The 13,513-nt window shown below is 50.3% G+C and overlaps 2 protein-coding genes and 1 long non-coding RNA gene across 7 annotated transcripts in view; 1 reads left to right on the top strand and 2 right to left on the bottom strand.

Annotated features, from left to right (window-relative positions):
• Positions 1 to 1,422, bottom strand: part of cyb5r3 (cytochrome b5 reductase 3) — a 2,692-nt gene extending 1,270 nt beyond the window's left edge. Inside the window, exons 1-5 of the mRNA XM_019893683.1 lie at positions 1,277 to 1,422; positions 894 to 1,019; positions 406 to 478; positions 225 to 331; positions 22 to 151 (exon numbers count right to left, since the gene is read on the bottom strand). Coding sequence (XP_019749242.1) covers positions 22 to 151; positions 225 to 331; positions 406 to 478; positions 894 to 1,019; positions 1,277 to 1,297 — 457 coding nt within the window. The 5' untranslated portion in view covers positions 1,298 to 1,422. The remainder of the gene's footprint in view (positions 1 to 21; positions 152 to 224; positions 332 to 405; positions 479 to 893; positions 1,020 to 1,276) is intronic.
• Positions 1 to 13,513, top strand: part of LOC109530143 (uncharacterized) — a 22,861-nt gene extending 9,348 nt beyond the window's left edge. The window contains exon 2 of the long non-coding RNA XR_002170963.1: positions 12,824 to 13,513. This is a non-coding gene — a long non-coding RNA (uncharacterized LOC109530143). The remainder of the gene's footprint in view (positions 1 to 12,823) is intronic.
• Positions 4,352 to 13,513, bottom strand: part of syt1a (synaptotagmin Ia) — a 53,798-nt gene continuing 44,636 nt past the window's right edge. For 4 of the 5 annotated variants that reach the window (XM_019893675.1, XM_019893676.1, XM_019893677.1 and 1 more), the window contains 6 exons: positions 11,268 to 11,393; positions 8,634 to 8,801; positions 7,642 to 7,809; positions 6,562 to 6,679; positions 5,857 to 5,990; positions 4,352 to 5,426 (listed from right to left, as the gene is read on the bottom strand). In XM_019893675.1, the coding sequence (XP_019749234.1) occupies positions 5,220 to 5,426; positions 5,857 to 5,990; positions 6,562 to 6,679; positions 7,642 to 7,809; positions 8,634 to 8,801; positions 11,268 to 11,393 (921 nt within the window). In that variant the 3' untranslated portion in view covers positions 4,352 to 5,219. The remainder of the gene's footprint in view (positions 5,427 to 5,856; positions 5,991 to 6,561; positions 6,680 to 7,641; positions 7,810 to 8,633; positions 8,802 to 11,267; positions 11,394 to 13,513) is intronic. The other variant, XM_019893679.1, reaches the window with a different exon arrangement.

Genomic DNA, 13,513 nt, shown 5'->3' with positions numbered 1-13,513 from the left:
CACACACACATGGTGTGTCACCTTTGCCCTTGTAGATGAGAAGCCCGCTAGGTCCTCTGAAGTCGATGGTGTCGTTGATGCGCAGACTCTCCAAGTATTGACTCATCTTGCCACCTTCTGGGAATTTGGGATGGACGTTTTTGAAGTAAACCTGCACGTGGATGGACAACGGCCTGAGAAGTCAGATCACAATACACGAGACAAAGTGGAATGAATGTTGTCACCTTGATGACCAGGTCCACGTAGCCTTTATCGTCATCGCTGGACGTGGGCGTGTACGGGCGCACCACCAGCTTGCCGTCGATTTTGGCTGACAAATAGATGTGCTGTCCTGGGGATGACATTGTTGCATTTGGGGTGATGGATAAAAGACATGATTAGGGAACACACTCACGCCACACTGACCCACAGGGAGACCCAGGACATGTTCGCGGGACGGCAGAGCGAAGCGGAACTTCCGCGTGTCGTGACTCACAATCTGGATCAAATTGAAGACAAATCGGGAAGGCGCACATTGGGTGATCTTTTCAAAAATAAACATGTATCTTGCTTACAATGGCATGCCCCTGCCAACCCCCTCCAAAAATCTTTCCATCAGGTCAGGTTAAAAAAATATCCAATGTCATTAAACTACATCACATCATAAAAATGTACTGAATTCAGTATTGTATGTAACACATGACTGAGTAGACCATTTCTGCATTAAGTTCAGAAAAAAAAGAGAAAAGTCCAAAAGTTTGTTTTCCTTAAATGTCACAGTCAACATGCAAAATGTTAAGCAGGGCTGTCAGTATCTGCAGAACGTAACTATTCAAGTAACGAGTAACAAGTACTTGCGATGACGACCCAGCTTCCTGTTGGAGAAAAACGTGCGTGAGGGAACGCCTCCTCACCTGCTTATCAATAAGCCGCAGTGCATACTTGACGCTGGGGTCCTCCAGGGTGATGGCGGGCCTCCTCCGAGGAAAGAGGAGCCTGAAGAGCAGGTTGACCAGGCCGTCAAAGCCGCTCCGGATAACCTGACACAAATTAGCATCGTCGTTAGCATTAGCTTTGACATTAGCACTGGCCGACTCTCCGGGCAAGGGAGCTCAACGGGGCGTTGTCCCGTTTTAACAGGCTCATTTAGCAGCTTCAACTCGCTCGCGGGTCAAGTGAGTCACACTTTCCGGAGGGCGATTCCGGGCCTCTTGCCCAAACACTGTTAACACTCCCAACGCCATCAAGTGAGCGAACCCGGAGACACACCGATGTTTTTTTTTTAAAGTGTACTCACCCCAATGATGTAGGACAGCATTTTCTTCTACTTGGTTGGAGAAAATTAATGGAATCTTTTTGCGGGCAGGCAGACTCAGCAGCTGTGGCGTTTGCTTGCTGTCAAACGCTTGCAGGTTGCAACAGGCTGTTTGGTCAGGTTAGCATTTGGTTCAAAACATTATTCCGCTTCGGTCTTTCAAAATAAAAGCTAGGCAGCAGAACAACTGCTCGTACATTATTAGTAAAACCCCCATTTCATATGCTACTGATAGTACTTCAGTCATGCTTTGCATTATGGTACACATCGCACTGTAACAATAGGCTCTGATAACGTAGTATAGGCGTTTTGAGGAAACCGTTTCAAATAACAATCTGGACTGTTCACCATAAGCACTGGTCACTTGATAAAACGTCACTTCCGCCTATCCAAGCATCACTTCCGCATACCAAAGTATAAGTGTCTGGGAAACTTGCTCACCAAGACATGGAGTCCCAGTTTGGACACAAAATGTCCAAAATATACCGCGTATATTCAAGTGATAGAATAAAAATCGACAATTAAGGAATACCGGCACAATTGCGTCGCTTCCGTTCATTTCTGTGCGGAAAAATAGCTTGTTTTTATTAAATCAATTTATATTTTTCCAAAGGTTCATATATATATATATATATACACATGTATACGTGTGTGTGTAAGTTATGTTTATTCGTAAGCACGCGTCAAATTTATATATGTAAAAAAAAAAATTAATCAAGTACATCTTAATTTTTATCTATGGCCGTGTAGTTCACTATCACTGCCATCAGATGGCAGTAGTGACACGAGTTGCCAAGCCTTACTGTGTCTGCTGTGTTACCGCTAGGGGGCGGCACAGTGAGCGGATTATTGACGACAGGACACGTGTGGCTTCTGTATCTCAACAGGGAAATAAAATATTTTTTTATTGATTGATTGATCATTGTAGATTATGAAGTTATAGAACAGAAAACTCCACAGAGTTAATCACAACACGCACACACACACTCACAGAGAAAATCAAATCAAAAAGAAAAAGAATGAACAATTTTACGAGATCACAGAGGAGAAAACTCACAAAATAGCTAAGCAGGCAGTTTTTGAAACAGCAAAGGCAACGAGGATCTTCACGTCCTTTTCACACCGCTTTGCTCTGATTGGTGCAGGTAATCGTCAGAGGCGGAGCTTGGTGCGGCGGTGCAGTTGAATGGCTTTTATTTCGTCGAGTTTTTTTGTTTTCCTGCGCTGCCACCATGTTCCTGCCCCTTTTCTACTTTGCACATTTTCTTTCTCCCCTCCAAAACGTTTTCTTTAAAATTTGCTGCTTTTCTTCTTTGGGAGGGGAGGGGCTTGAAAATGACACAAAAGGAGGGTGTAAAACGTCGTTTTTTGTACAAAATAAAAGTGCAAAGTACATCTAACCAACACCAACACGATCCGAACTGTACATTCAACATTGTAACCTCCATTAGAAAAGGATGGCGACACGTAAAAGAAGATTAGATTATCATAATTCTCATAGATATACATTTTTGTATGTAAATATGTACACCCACACCCACACCCACAGAGATATGGAGAGCTCGTTTGGTATTTAACTCCCTGAACTGTGCGCGTGCACACACTCATGCACACGCGCGCGCGCACACACACACACACACACACGCAGACACTCACGCGCACACCAGAGGAAAACCAAACCAAACGGGGACGTCGTCGCTGCTTCCTCGCTCGGAATTTCGCCTTTTTCAGATGATGGAATGAACACACGCACGCGGAGTATTGCACAGTGCTCACCAAACTCTCTTGGCGGTAAATCGGTGACGTCACTATGGAGCAAACTAGCGCAAAGTCTACACGTCTATACGCACGACATCACAGTGACACACAAAGTGGGCGTCTGGCGAGACACCCGCGGAATGGCGGTGATGGGTAGCTTCTCCGCAAATGGCGCTACGCCAACTACACGACAACGCTGAAAAAAAGGTCCCCCTCGCGACCCGGACACAATATTTGAAATAAACATCGAAAAGCGGTCATTCCCAACCACTGAAATGATCCAATTTATTTCCTAGAAATATATCAGTGCCAGCGACTTATAGCGATAGGCAGAACAATTAAATGCGCTTTAACAAAATGGCAGAAGGTACAATTCACCTTTGTCATCACCTGTTGCCATTCAAACAACAGAATAATAGTTTATGTTTAACACATCCACATTACACACTGAGTAATTAGTGTGTGTGTGTGTGTGACATTTTTGTTTGGTGGTGTGCCGTGAGTGTGCGGAAGAAACGTTGTAAAGAACGCGACCGGAAATAAGCTAGCCGCTAGCTCTCTGGTTCTGTCATCATGTTTTCACACCCTGACGACTATTCGCAAACCAGGAAACCAGCAAAAATCCGAGGGTGCAAATGGGCACAAGGATTGGCAGTGAAAGAAAATGGCGTCTGCAAAGAGGCAACTGAAGTTTGTTTCCAAACAGTGTACGACGCAGGAGGCGGGGCAAGGGAGCTTAACCTCCTGGCGCATGGCAGTGTTTACGTACCGGCGTCCCCTGAGGGCGATTTTTGTCTTCTGCAATTGGGGGGGGGGAAAAAACCCAACAAAACAACAACAAAAAAAGCAGCGACGCCGGCCGACAAGGCAAACAAAAAAGGGGGTATAGAGATAAGGACACGACGGCGACAACTTGGTGCTTTTATCACGATGGCTCGACTTCAGCGGGGGCGTAGAGCAAAAGGATGCGAGATTCGTCGTACGCTTGAGTAGAAGCGAGGACCCTCGGACTGACGATTAAGTAGAAAAAATTCTTAAGAAATCATGTGCTTATAGAAGCCCCCCCTTCAAATAACCAAAGCAGTTAGTCTGTTGGACGTTTGCGCATATCTATGTATATATATCTATATATATATAGATCTATATATATAAAATGCAAATGCCTAGCCTATTTTGGAATGTAGTAACGGAGTATGCATCATACTGGCTCTGGTTCACACTCGGTCACGCACACACTTTCACACACACGTATGTGCGCCATGTACACGCGTTTAAAATAGAACATCTTTCTTCAAAACATCCAGCTAGAACAACATAGAAACACGTCAACTGGAAATGTGTGGGCCTGCATCACGTATACAGTTTACAGTACAGCGCGCGGATGGACGGACGGATGGACGTCATCTATGTACAAGTGTGTCAGTCATGCGCTATGCTGTCGTCTCTACACATCATATTGCTTAAAAGAAGGAGGGGCTGGGGCAGGGCCTGGCCAAAGGGCTGACGGGGGGGACGACCAAGCGACGAGAGAGACCCTGATGGCGAGGATATGGAGGCGTGGCTATCACTGAGGTATTTACACAGACTGGCAATTGAAGAGGGGGGGGGGCAGGAAAGGGAAGGGATGAGGGGAGGCAGTGTTTGTTGCTCCAGGGGCCACATTTTGATTTCTCGCAAATAGCAGAACATCTGCATTCTCAAAAAAAAAATAGTCATTTTTAATTTCTATTCAGTGATGAGAATTATTTTCATTTGTAAAATCAATCTTGTTAACAAATGGACATGGAAAATGTATATCATGATCTGATGATTTCCAATAAATGAGATGACCCACTATTTCCTATTTTTGGGGGGAACGTATGCGTTCAATTGTTTGACAATGTCATCACTCACACACACACAAAAGCAACATTTAACCAACGATTTGATCAAAGCATAATTTCAAGACAGGTCACAAAATGGAAGAAAAGGTTCCGTCAAAATGTGTCTACCAGTGTTCCTGACGCAATAAATACTTGGAGGGCCTCGTGTGCCCCCCACGTCATACCTTGCCGCCCCCCACCCCCTTTCCACTAGAAGGCAGGAGCGTGGAGGAGGCGACGGGCGAGGCGAGGAGGGGGCGCGGGGCGGTTGAAGAGTCGAGGGAGGGGGCGGGGGGGGGGCCTGCCTATTTCTTGGTGGAAAGCTGCGCGTCCACCTCCTCCTCGGGCTTGAGCACGTGCCACTGGGCGATGGGTCTCCTGGGATTGGCCAGCATGTCGGACCAATGGCGCAGCTCCGTGCCCGAGCTGTTGAGGCCCACGAAGACTTTGCCGATGGCGTCGTTCTTGCCGATCTTGTCGTAGTCCAGCACCGTGATCACCACCTGCACCTTCTACAGATGCGCGCACACACAGGAGCCGAGTAAAAAAAATCCCGACCGACTTGATACTTGATATCGTTATCGCATCTTATTTGTCTCGACACCATCCTAAAATATCGAGATGGCGTCATCAAATATCCACGTTTGGGTTGTCTCGTTTTCTCTCACGGTGCAAAACTTCAACTTTGGATTGTTAGGACAGTATCGGCGTCTTATTTTGAAAGATTGATATCGCAACCCGTGGCTTACAGTACATCGATGAGGGAAAGCATTACAGAAAAAAAAAGAAAGAAAGAACAACAACGCCTGTCGTTTTATCTTACGGCTCTGCATCGACATCGAAACTGGGCAACGTGTCGCATCGTCAGCCATCGTATGAGATCGATATTCATTCTAACTCGTGCTACCGTATGAACGATGGAGGGGAAAAGGAAGAGGGTACCTGGATTTGCTCGAAGGGGACCTCGAAGCTGAAGGACTCGTTGTAGTAGGGGTTGAGCGTGTTCTTCTTGATGGTGGTCTTCTTCTTCTTCAGTCGCTTGCCGTTCTGCATCAGGTGGATCTTCACGTACGGATCTGCGGCGCAACAGACACGCCCCTCAAGAAAACGTCTCGCAGCCCGGACCCACCCTGGCCGCGCGGGCGGGAGGGAGGGATAGCGGGACGCTGCCTGGAGCTCGTCTCCTCACCGCTTTGCAGGCGCGCCTTTTTCGCGGATATTTTCCGCACGGGTGGCGAGGCGCGGGATTATTGGGGGGTGGCGGCTGCAGCGGTGCGGTAGGGGCGAGAGAATTGCACGCTGGGAGTTTGTGGCTTTGCTCAATCAATCTCAAAGCAGGTTAAAAATAGAACGGCCGTCATCTCGCCGGCCCTCGTGTCACTTTGGATCGGTCGCGGTGAGCGGCGGAGCCGCGGGTGACTCTCGGCCTCGCTCTTGCGCGCGCTGCCCCATACGCGCGCGCGCTCTTGCCACACAGACTGGCACGCAATGTCAGCGCGTGCCTTTTGAGTGGCTTGTATGACACGCAAGGGCCGACACGCTCCTCATGTGACAATTTTGCAGCAAAAACCGAGACTCAAGCCAGTCGCTGATCAGTGAGCGGTTCCGACATCCAGATCGTGTCAAGTCCCCCGTGTAAAAGCTCACCCGAAAGGCCACCCACGTCCATCTTCTTCAGGTTCTTGGCCTCCAGGACCACCACGGTGAGCTTGCCGGCGGTGGGCACGTAGCGCAGCGAGAAGCAGATGTCGCCCAGTTTCTCTTGCTGTGGCGGCAACAAAAAAAAAAAAAAAAACAAGTCGTCGGTCATATTTTTGTTTGGCGGTGTGGCGTGAAATACGTGCCCGGTCTCAAATGACGGTTGGGAAACACCGCTCCATTAAGAGTCATTGCCGCGCGTTCCGTCGGGCAAGTCCGAAACTGTTTATTGGCTTTTAATGAGCTGTAGCTGGCAACTTTGTCTCTTTGTAATAAATGTGTAGACATCATAAATCAAGCACGTGTTGGTGTTCGGCAGCTAATGGCGGCGCCCACCGAGCAGAACCGTAATAGAGATAAAGTGAGGCCCGCAAAAATACATTGGCGTTCAATTGACAACATTTCATTTCCCCAGAGAAAAAAAAAAAAAAAAAAAAGCCGAAGCTCGGCTCCATTAAATGCGATCATTAGCTACATGCTAATTAAAATGAACTGATTCAATGGCTAAACATCGCTTTAGGAAGCCATGTTGCCGTAACAGATGAATCACAGCGAACTGGGGGAAAATACGAAATGAAACTCGACACAGGCAGGCCGGAGCAGAGATCCGAACCCAGAAGCTCGGAGCGGTGCTGGTGAGGCAGGCAGGCGGGCTTACCCCTTCATCAATGCGCTGTCCCAATACATTTGTGCTTTCTTTTCAAACGGCCCGGAAAAGTCCATTTAGTCCACGATTTGACGACAAACAAGCACATTTTCCTGCCCTCTTCCAACACATTGCGGAAACGCTTCCGGGCGCCGGCCTTCAAGTTAAAGCGCGGCGGCCCGGGCCACCTCGCGCTGTCGCAATTAACCTTTAAAACGGAGCAACGGTGGTGCTAAGAAGCAGGTTGCCGTGGCAACGTGCAAGGGCGCGCCATGACATTTAGCGTGAAAATTGAATCTCCCGAACCGTTAGCCGCGCCGGGTATTAATTGAAGGGGAAAGCGTGGCCGTGCGATTAAGCGCCGCTTGGCGTTTGGCGCTCACCTCCTCCTTCTCGGCGCTCTGCAGGTCTCGCCACTCCTCTGTGATGTGGCTGAAGTCCACCTTGTTCATGGGCACCTTGATGTCGCCGATGGCGTCGTGCTTGGAGAAGCGGTCAAAGTCGTACACCGTCATCACCAGGGTCTTCCCGCCCAGCTCCACGTAGGGAACCTGAAAGAAATAAAAAGTCAGAGTGGCCTGGGCGCAGTGGCGGTCTCTCGCCAGGGGCGGCGCTACGCGTTGGGCAAACATGTCGAAACGACTGAGCTGAAAGCAGAACATCAAACATCTTTTCGGAACAGTGGAATCTTGTATCGGGCACTAATACTACATCCTGCTAAATGTTGGACAAGGTTGGTCGAGGTGTGCTTTTTATTTGCCGAAACGCTGACTGTGCTTGGTATGGTAATCACTTCACGGCCATGTTCGTAACCATGGCAACCTCCGAGTTGCCAGCTTGAAGGTGTGGGGGCAGAGTTGGAGGGAGCCCTGGAGTTTCATGGCTCACGCTGGTCCGCTCAAGTTCTCAACGCAAGATCGACTATTTGGCCCTTTCTTATTTGATCCCAAAAATTCAAACTACCATCGAATGTGCCGACAAGATCACGATGATTTGAAAACTATTCACGCCACAGCGAATTGATGCGAGCTGTATGATTGCACGGGGGCAGGGGCTGGCTTCCTGTGTGAATTTTGGGACTAAATTGGTGTGACTTGCTGACATTGCGCCAAGATGTGCGGCAAAGCTCGGCCGCTAAAAGGCTGCCGCAACCACACCCGGGCTGCTCACGACATATTTGGAGGCCAATGGGGTAAAAATCGGCAGCGAGCACAAAGTTTCCTCGCCGCCGAGCAAAAGCCTCGCATCCGCGACGGCGCGGGCGTGTGATCTGTTTTGTCAGAAGCTTGTTAATGCGCCAGCTGGCTGCCGTCTGCGCACCGTAGCCCGCATGCAAATCGGGAGCGGGGAAGAAAAAAAAAAAGAGGAACATTACCTTGAAGGTGAACTGCTCGTTGAAGACAGGATTGAGGGTCTTGCGGTGGACTTTGGTCTCAAACTTCTTCTTCTTGTCAGGCAGCAGGTAAACCTTGACGTAGGGGTCGGACGTGCCGCCCATGTCCATGGCGGGAAGCTCGGCCGCCTGAATGATCCCCACGATGAGCTGAGCGGAGGAAAGAGACAAAAGGCGTCATCCCGGCTGATGTCGAGAACATCCGGGGATGATTGTCAACCGCTGGGAGGAGGACTTCATGCTCGGCGCCAATGCTGGAACACGTTTTTTTTTTATGCGATATTCCTTTTTATAGGTTTTCAATGTTTAGATTGGCACCTTGACTTACCCTGTGTTGTATGTGTGCCTCGAAGGCACAATTTTTTTTTTTTTTTTTTTTAAATACGTTCTCTCTACGTGACAGATTTTCAACCACTGAGGTGTTGGGGGTTGTCTGGATCAGCCGGTGGCCGCGGCGTGTCGGTCAGGAGACGTGGCTGATAATTGTCAAGTGGGCCGGGCGGTCCGATTGACCTGCCAGTCATCTGGCCCCACGAGAGGCGACCGAGCTTCTTCGTCAATCAACTTGCCATCGAAATCCTGGAAGCCTATCAGGTCAGTGTAAAATAACACCAAAAGAAAACGGGGGCCGATCGGATGGGCGAAAAAAAAAAAAAAAATCAATGCTGGAGCTTTTTTCGCCGCCTTCCTGACAAATTTGTGTTTCATGAGCCGGCGCGGCGAGGGGATTTTTACCCCCGCCGTTGAAAAGATCTGAAAAAGCAACACCACGTGACCTCGGCGGGCGCGCGGCGCTTGTAATCACACCTGCCACACTGTTTGCACATCTGCTTCACTGTTTGCGCCGCTCTCCGCACCGCTAAGGCGCTTCGCCGGCTTCACCGCACTGATGCGTCGCGGGCCGGCTCGACCGCGGCCGCTCACTCTTGCGGTCGGCCCGCGGGAACAGATAAAAACCCTGCAAAACAAAATCGACTCTGACGGACTTGGCGCGCGATGGTTGGGAATCGCGACTCGGTGTGTCAACGCCGAGGTGGTGCGCCAGATTAAAAGTGTAATTGCGGACTACGATAATACAGTATAGCCCCCTCCATCGGGATCGGGGTTACGTTCCATTTAAACCGGTGTAATATATTGAGAGCAATGGTTCAGACAATGGTGGTTTAATTCCTCGATAAAATTTCTAACTGCACACTGTGGGTTTTTTTTTTTTTCTGTGCTTCCTTTGCTTCATTTGCGCGACCTTTCGTCTCATTCGCTCTGCCATGAATCTGGGGGGCGGCGATATTTGGGGGCGACGGACGTGTTGAAAAATGACAAGTTGACCCGGTGGCCTCTGGGTACACGCGAAGAGCTCAGAAAAAAATCGTCCGCGTCTCCGCGGAGCTTTCAGGCCGGCGCGATAAACGGCTGGCTCCTCTGCGGCCGTTGTCACGCGCCTTCCCTTCATTACGCTTCAGCTGCGCTGCGCTGCGCTTCTTAGCACCGCAATCACCGCGTGCCGTAAAGTCTGATATTGTCCACGCGGAAGGCCCTTTCTGTGAAATGACTCCGCAATTTGTCACGGCGAAAGTCATCCTTGACTTGAGCGCTAATGGTGTGTGCGGTCCTTTGACTTTTACAAGTGTCATTAAGCATTCCGCACTCTTTTACTTGAGTGCTGACAAAGGCCACCGGTGAACAGTCGTCTCCTGGAGGAGGAGCACTCCACAAAGGAGATGAAGAGCTGCGCACGCTTTTAATTTGACGGCAGCATTTTTAGAGCTGGATTTTGCGAACGGCATTCGGGGTTGACTTGGCCCGGCGGTCGAGTTCGCGAGAAGGCGGAGAGGTCAAAGGGAACAGAAGAGGGATTTAGGTCGATCCCAGAACTGACGGTAGCATCAATGACTGGACTCGAGCCAAGAATGGACCGAGGCGGGGCGATGGAGACCTGGAAACCCAGAACAACGGCGTGCGAAAGCTGTAAACGGGCGAACCAACGGCAGATCTATAGGCTCACGTCCATACTGTCCCGCGATTCTCAACCGGGTGCCACGACCAATGTTTTGTTTCCAAGACGAAGGCAAATGATCGCGCCTCCGAGCTAATTGCGCTCTTGTCAGCCGCGCTCATCACCGGAGAGTCGGCTCGTCCCAACGGGGGAGGGACGGCGTGTTCAGTCAGCGCGTCGCTTATCTGTCACACAACATCTGGCCGGCGAACGTCGGTCCTGCATCGTCTGCTTTTTAAAAGTCAGCCAGCGGAACCAAAGAAAGCAGATGGGGATCTGCCGGCGGGATGTTTCTCCAATCGGGCGGAAACAAAAGGAGAGTACCAGGCGGAGCGCGACGCCGGAGCCCCGCTGGGAATTCCCGCAACCAAACGGTAGCCAGCCTTCGCTAAATAGCCTACTCGGGATAGGCAAGCAAACCCAAATCCCAATTTCGGGAGGGTGGACTTACGCCACAATGCGACATCGATACAAGTGAGCGAGAGAAAAGAGCTGGCAAAATTCGGTCTGTGAAAAGCAGCGGTCGGCAGCCGTGACAATGTTGTGACGTCCCGGGCACATACTTACGACAAAAACACTAGACAAACGACGGGGAGAGCTCGCTGTCTCCGGCGGTGTCTCACCGTGTTCTCGGTGAAATTGTAATCCAGCGAGTACTGTAATTTGCCCAGTTTCTGGTCTTCCTTGGGCTCGGCCTCTTTCTCCGTTTCCGTCAGGCCCGTTTCGGCGTCCTCCTCATCCTTCAAGGCCTGGAGGAGACACCCACCAAGAGTCAGTGCCGCCTCGCCCGAGGGCCGCCCGGGCGCCGGCGCTGCTCCCCCCGCTGCCGGCTCGGCGGACCGACTCCTGCAAAGGCTGACGCTTGATTGAGGACATTTGAAGGGTGGAGGAAGAGGAGGAGGAGGAGGAGGAGGAGGAAGGGGGAGCAAGCACTAAAACACATAGCGGTTAACACGGGAACATGCTCCCGGATGCACTAAAGCCTCGCTCCTCCGATGGCCCGTCCGGAGGAAAGATCACAGGACGGCACCGCAGATGAGCGCAACGGGCAGGCGTCGAGAAGACACACAGAGAAGAGGAGAGAAAAAAAAAATATTCTGGAAAGAGATCACAGTTGCCTTTGTGTCAGTTCAAGTCGGATCAACCCTCGGTAGCCTGGGCGGGTGGGGAGGGTGCCGGGTTAGCGGGAGGTGCTGGTGCTGGTGGTTTTGATGGTGATGGGGGCGGGGCGGGGAGGGGGGGGGGGGGTTGGCTTCAACATGCGATCCAAGAGGCTCAAAAGTCATTCACTCGACAGTTGCCGTCCGAGAGTGGCGTTTTTTTTTCCCCGCTTCTTTGGCATGCACAGCATTCTCTGTGGTGCTCCCGCGTCACCGCAACCCAATCCCGAGTATTGACACCCTCAAACATCATCAGCAGCGCATCATCATCGTCAGCCTAAAGCAGAGGTCCTCAATTTGTGTGTGTGTGTGTGTGTGTGTGTGTGTGTGTGTGTGTGTGTGGGGGGGCGGGGGGGGGGGCACATTTGGAATAGGGACTATTTTTGCTTTTCCATTTTAAAGGTTACCACTACTTGACATTTGTGTTTGACTTCCACAAATGGATATGGTTGACTTTATTCAGATCAGCTTTTGCGAGTGGAGCGAGCGGGTGCATGCGAGGCGGCCAAGCGGTGACAACCGATGTTTTACAACACGACAAAACAGAATCGGCCGTGGAAGGCATTGGACTGCTCATATCGGGTTGTTTTGCTCACATACCAAATGAGTTAGCAAATTTAGAAATGCTCATTGGAATTTAAAGTTCATCTTTTTCGATGTTCAGGCACTTTGGGATGCCCAACGTTGTTTAATTTAGCATCGGAACAGAACCAAATCTTATTTTAGTCGGTTTGAGTGAATTCATTTGCATCATCTCCATTCTAATATCCCCGAGGCATTTTCACCCTACGCTTGAATTGAGGACCCCTGCCCTAAAGATCGGTCGCCATCCATCCCCCTGGAGCCCCTCTCTTATGCCAATGCGCCATCCAAGCGTCATGCCAGCAAATGGGTGCTTGCGCAAGTACTATCAGGGGGGAGGAAGGGGGTGGTTCTTCTGAGTCAGTCGGCCAGTTCGCTCCAGTGAAAGCAAAAGGCTGAACAATGCCGATTGGTCTCCGGATTGGTCTCCCGCTTAGAAGAAGAAAAAGAAAAAAAGATCCAATTGGACACTGGGTCGAATTTGGCGGTTGGCTGGTGTCGAAAACGCGGGAGGCTTGCCCGGCAACCAATCGGTGTCGCTCAGGCCCGTCTTATCATACGTGTCGTATATATGCGCATAGGCGGCGTGTACGCACATATACACAGTACAAGGGCTCGACGTGTACTGTATGCATAGTTACATAAAGTCGGGCTCAACGGGGGGTTAGGCCGTCGTCAAGAGGCTATCGCAAAACGATCAGAACATCAGAGCAGCAGGCTTAAGAAAATCCAACAGCAATTGGGAAACCTACCGCCAGTGACCATCCCGCACAGTCATCAGACACAACACAGATAAGGAGGACATAGAAGGAAGAAACACAAATTAAAACAAAACACACGCAGGAGTCAACAGGAGCAACACCCCGAGAAATGACGGTGGCCCCTCCAAGCCCGCCCTCCGCGGAGTAGAACCCAGCGTAAAGTCACAATAAACCGGACGCTTCGAAAAAACATCGCCAGCGATGGGGGGGTTAGCGCGCTAACTGTTCGCATTCAAAGTCGGATCGGAGCGCCTCCCGTTTTGTCATTTCTCGGGGCGCGTGCCGCTTCATGAGCTCCTCATGAGACAAACCCATAAAAGATCACAAAAATCTGAACGTCATTACGATTTTAAATAATAATCATCA

Source organism: Hippocampus comes, unplaced genomic scaffold, assembly GCF_001891065.2.
Source record: "Hippocampus comes isolate QL1 unplaced genomic scaffold, H_comes_QL1_v1.1 scaffold161, whole genome shotgun sequence".
Taxonomy (NCBI): Eukaryota; Metazoa; Chordata; class Actinopteri; order Syngnathiformes; family Syngnathidae; genus Hippocampus; species Hippocampus comes.
Note: the sequence above shows the minus strand (reverse complement) of the source record. Positions and strands in the feature narration are given on the sequence as shown.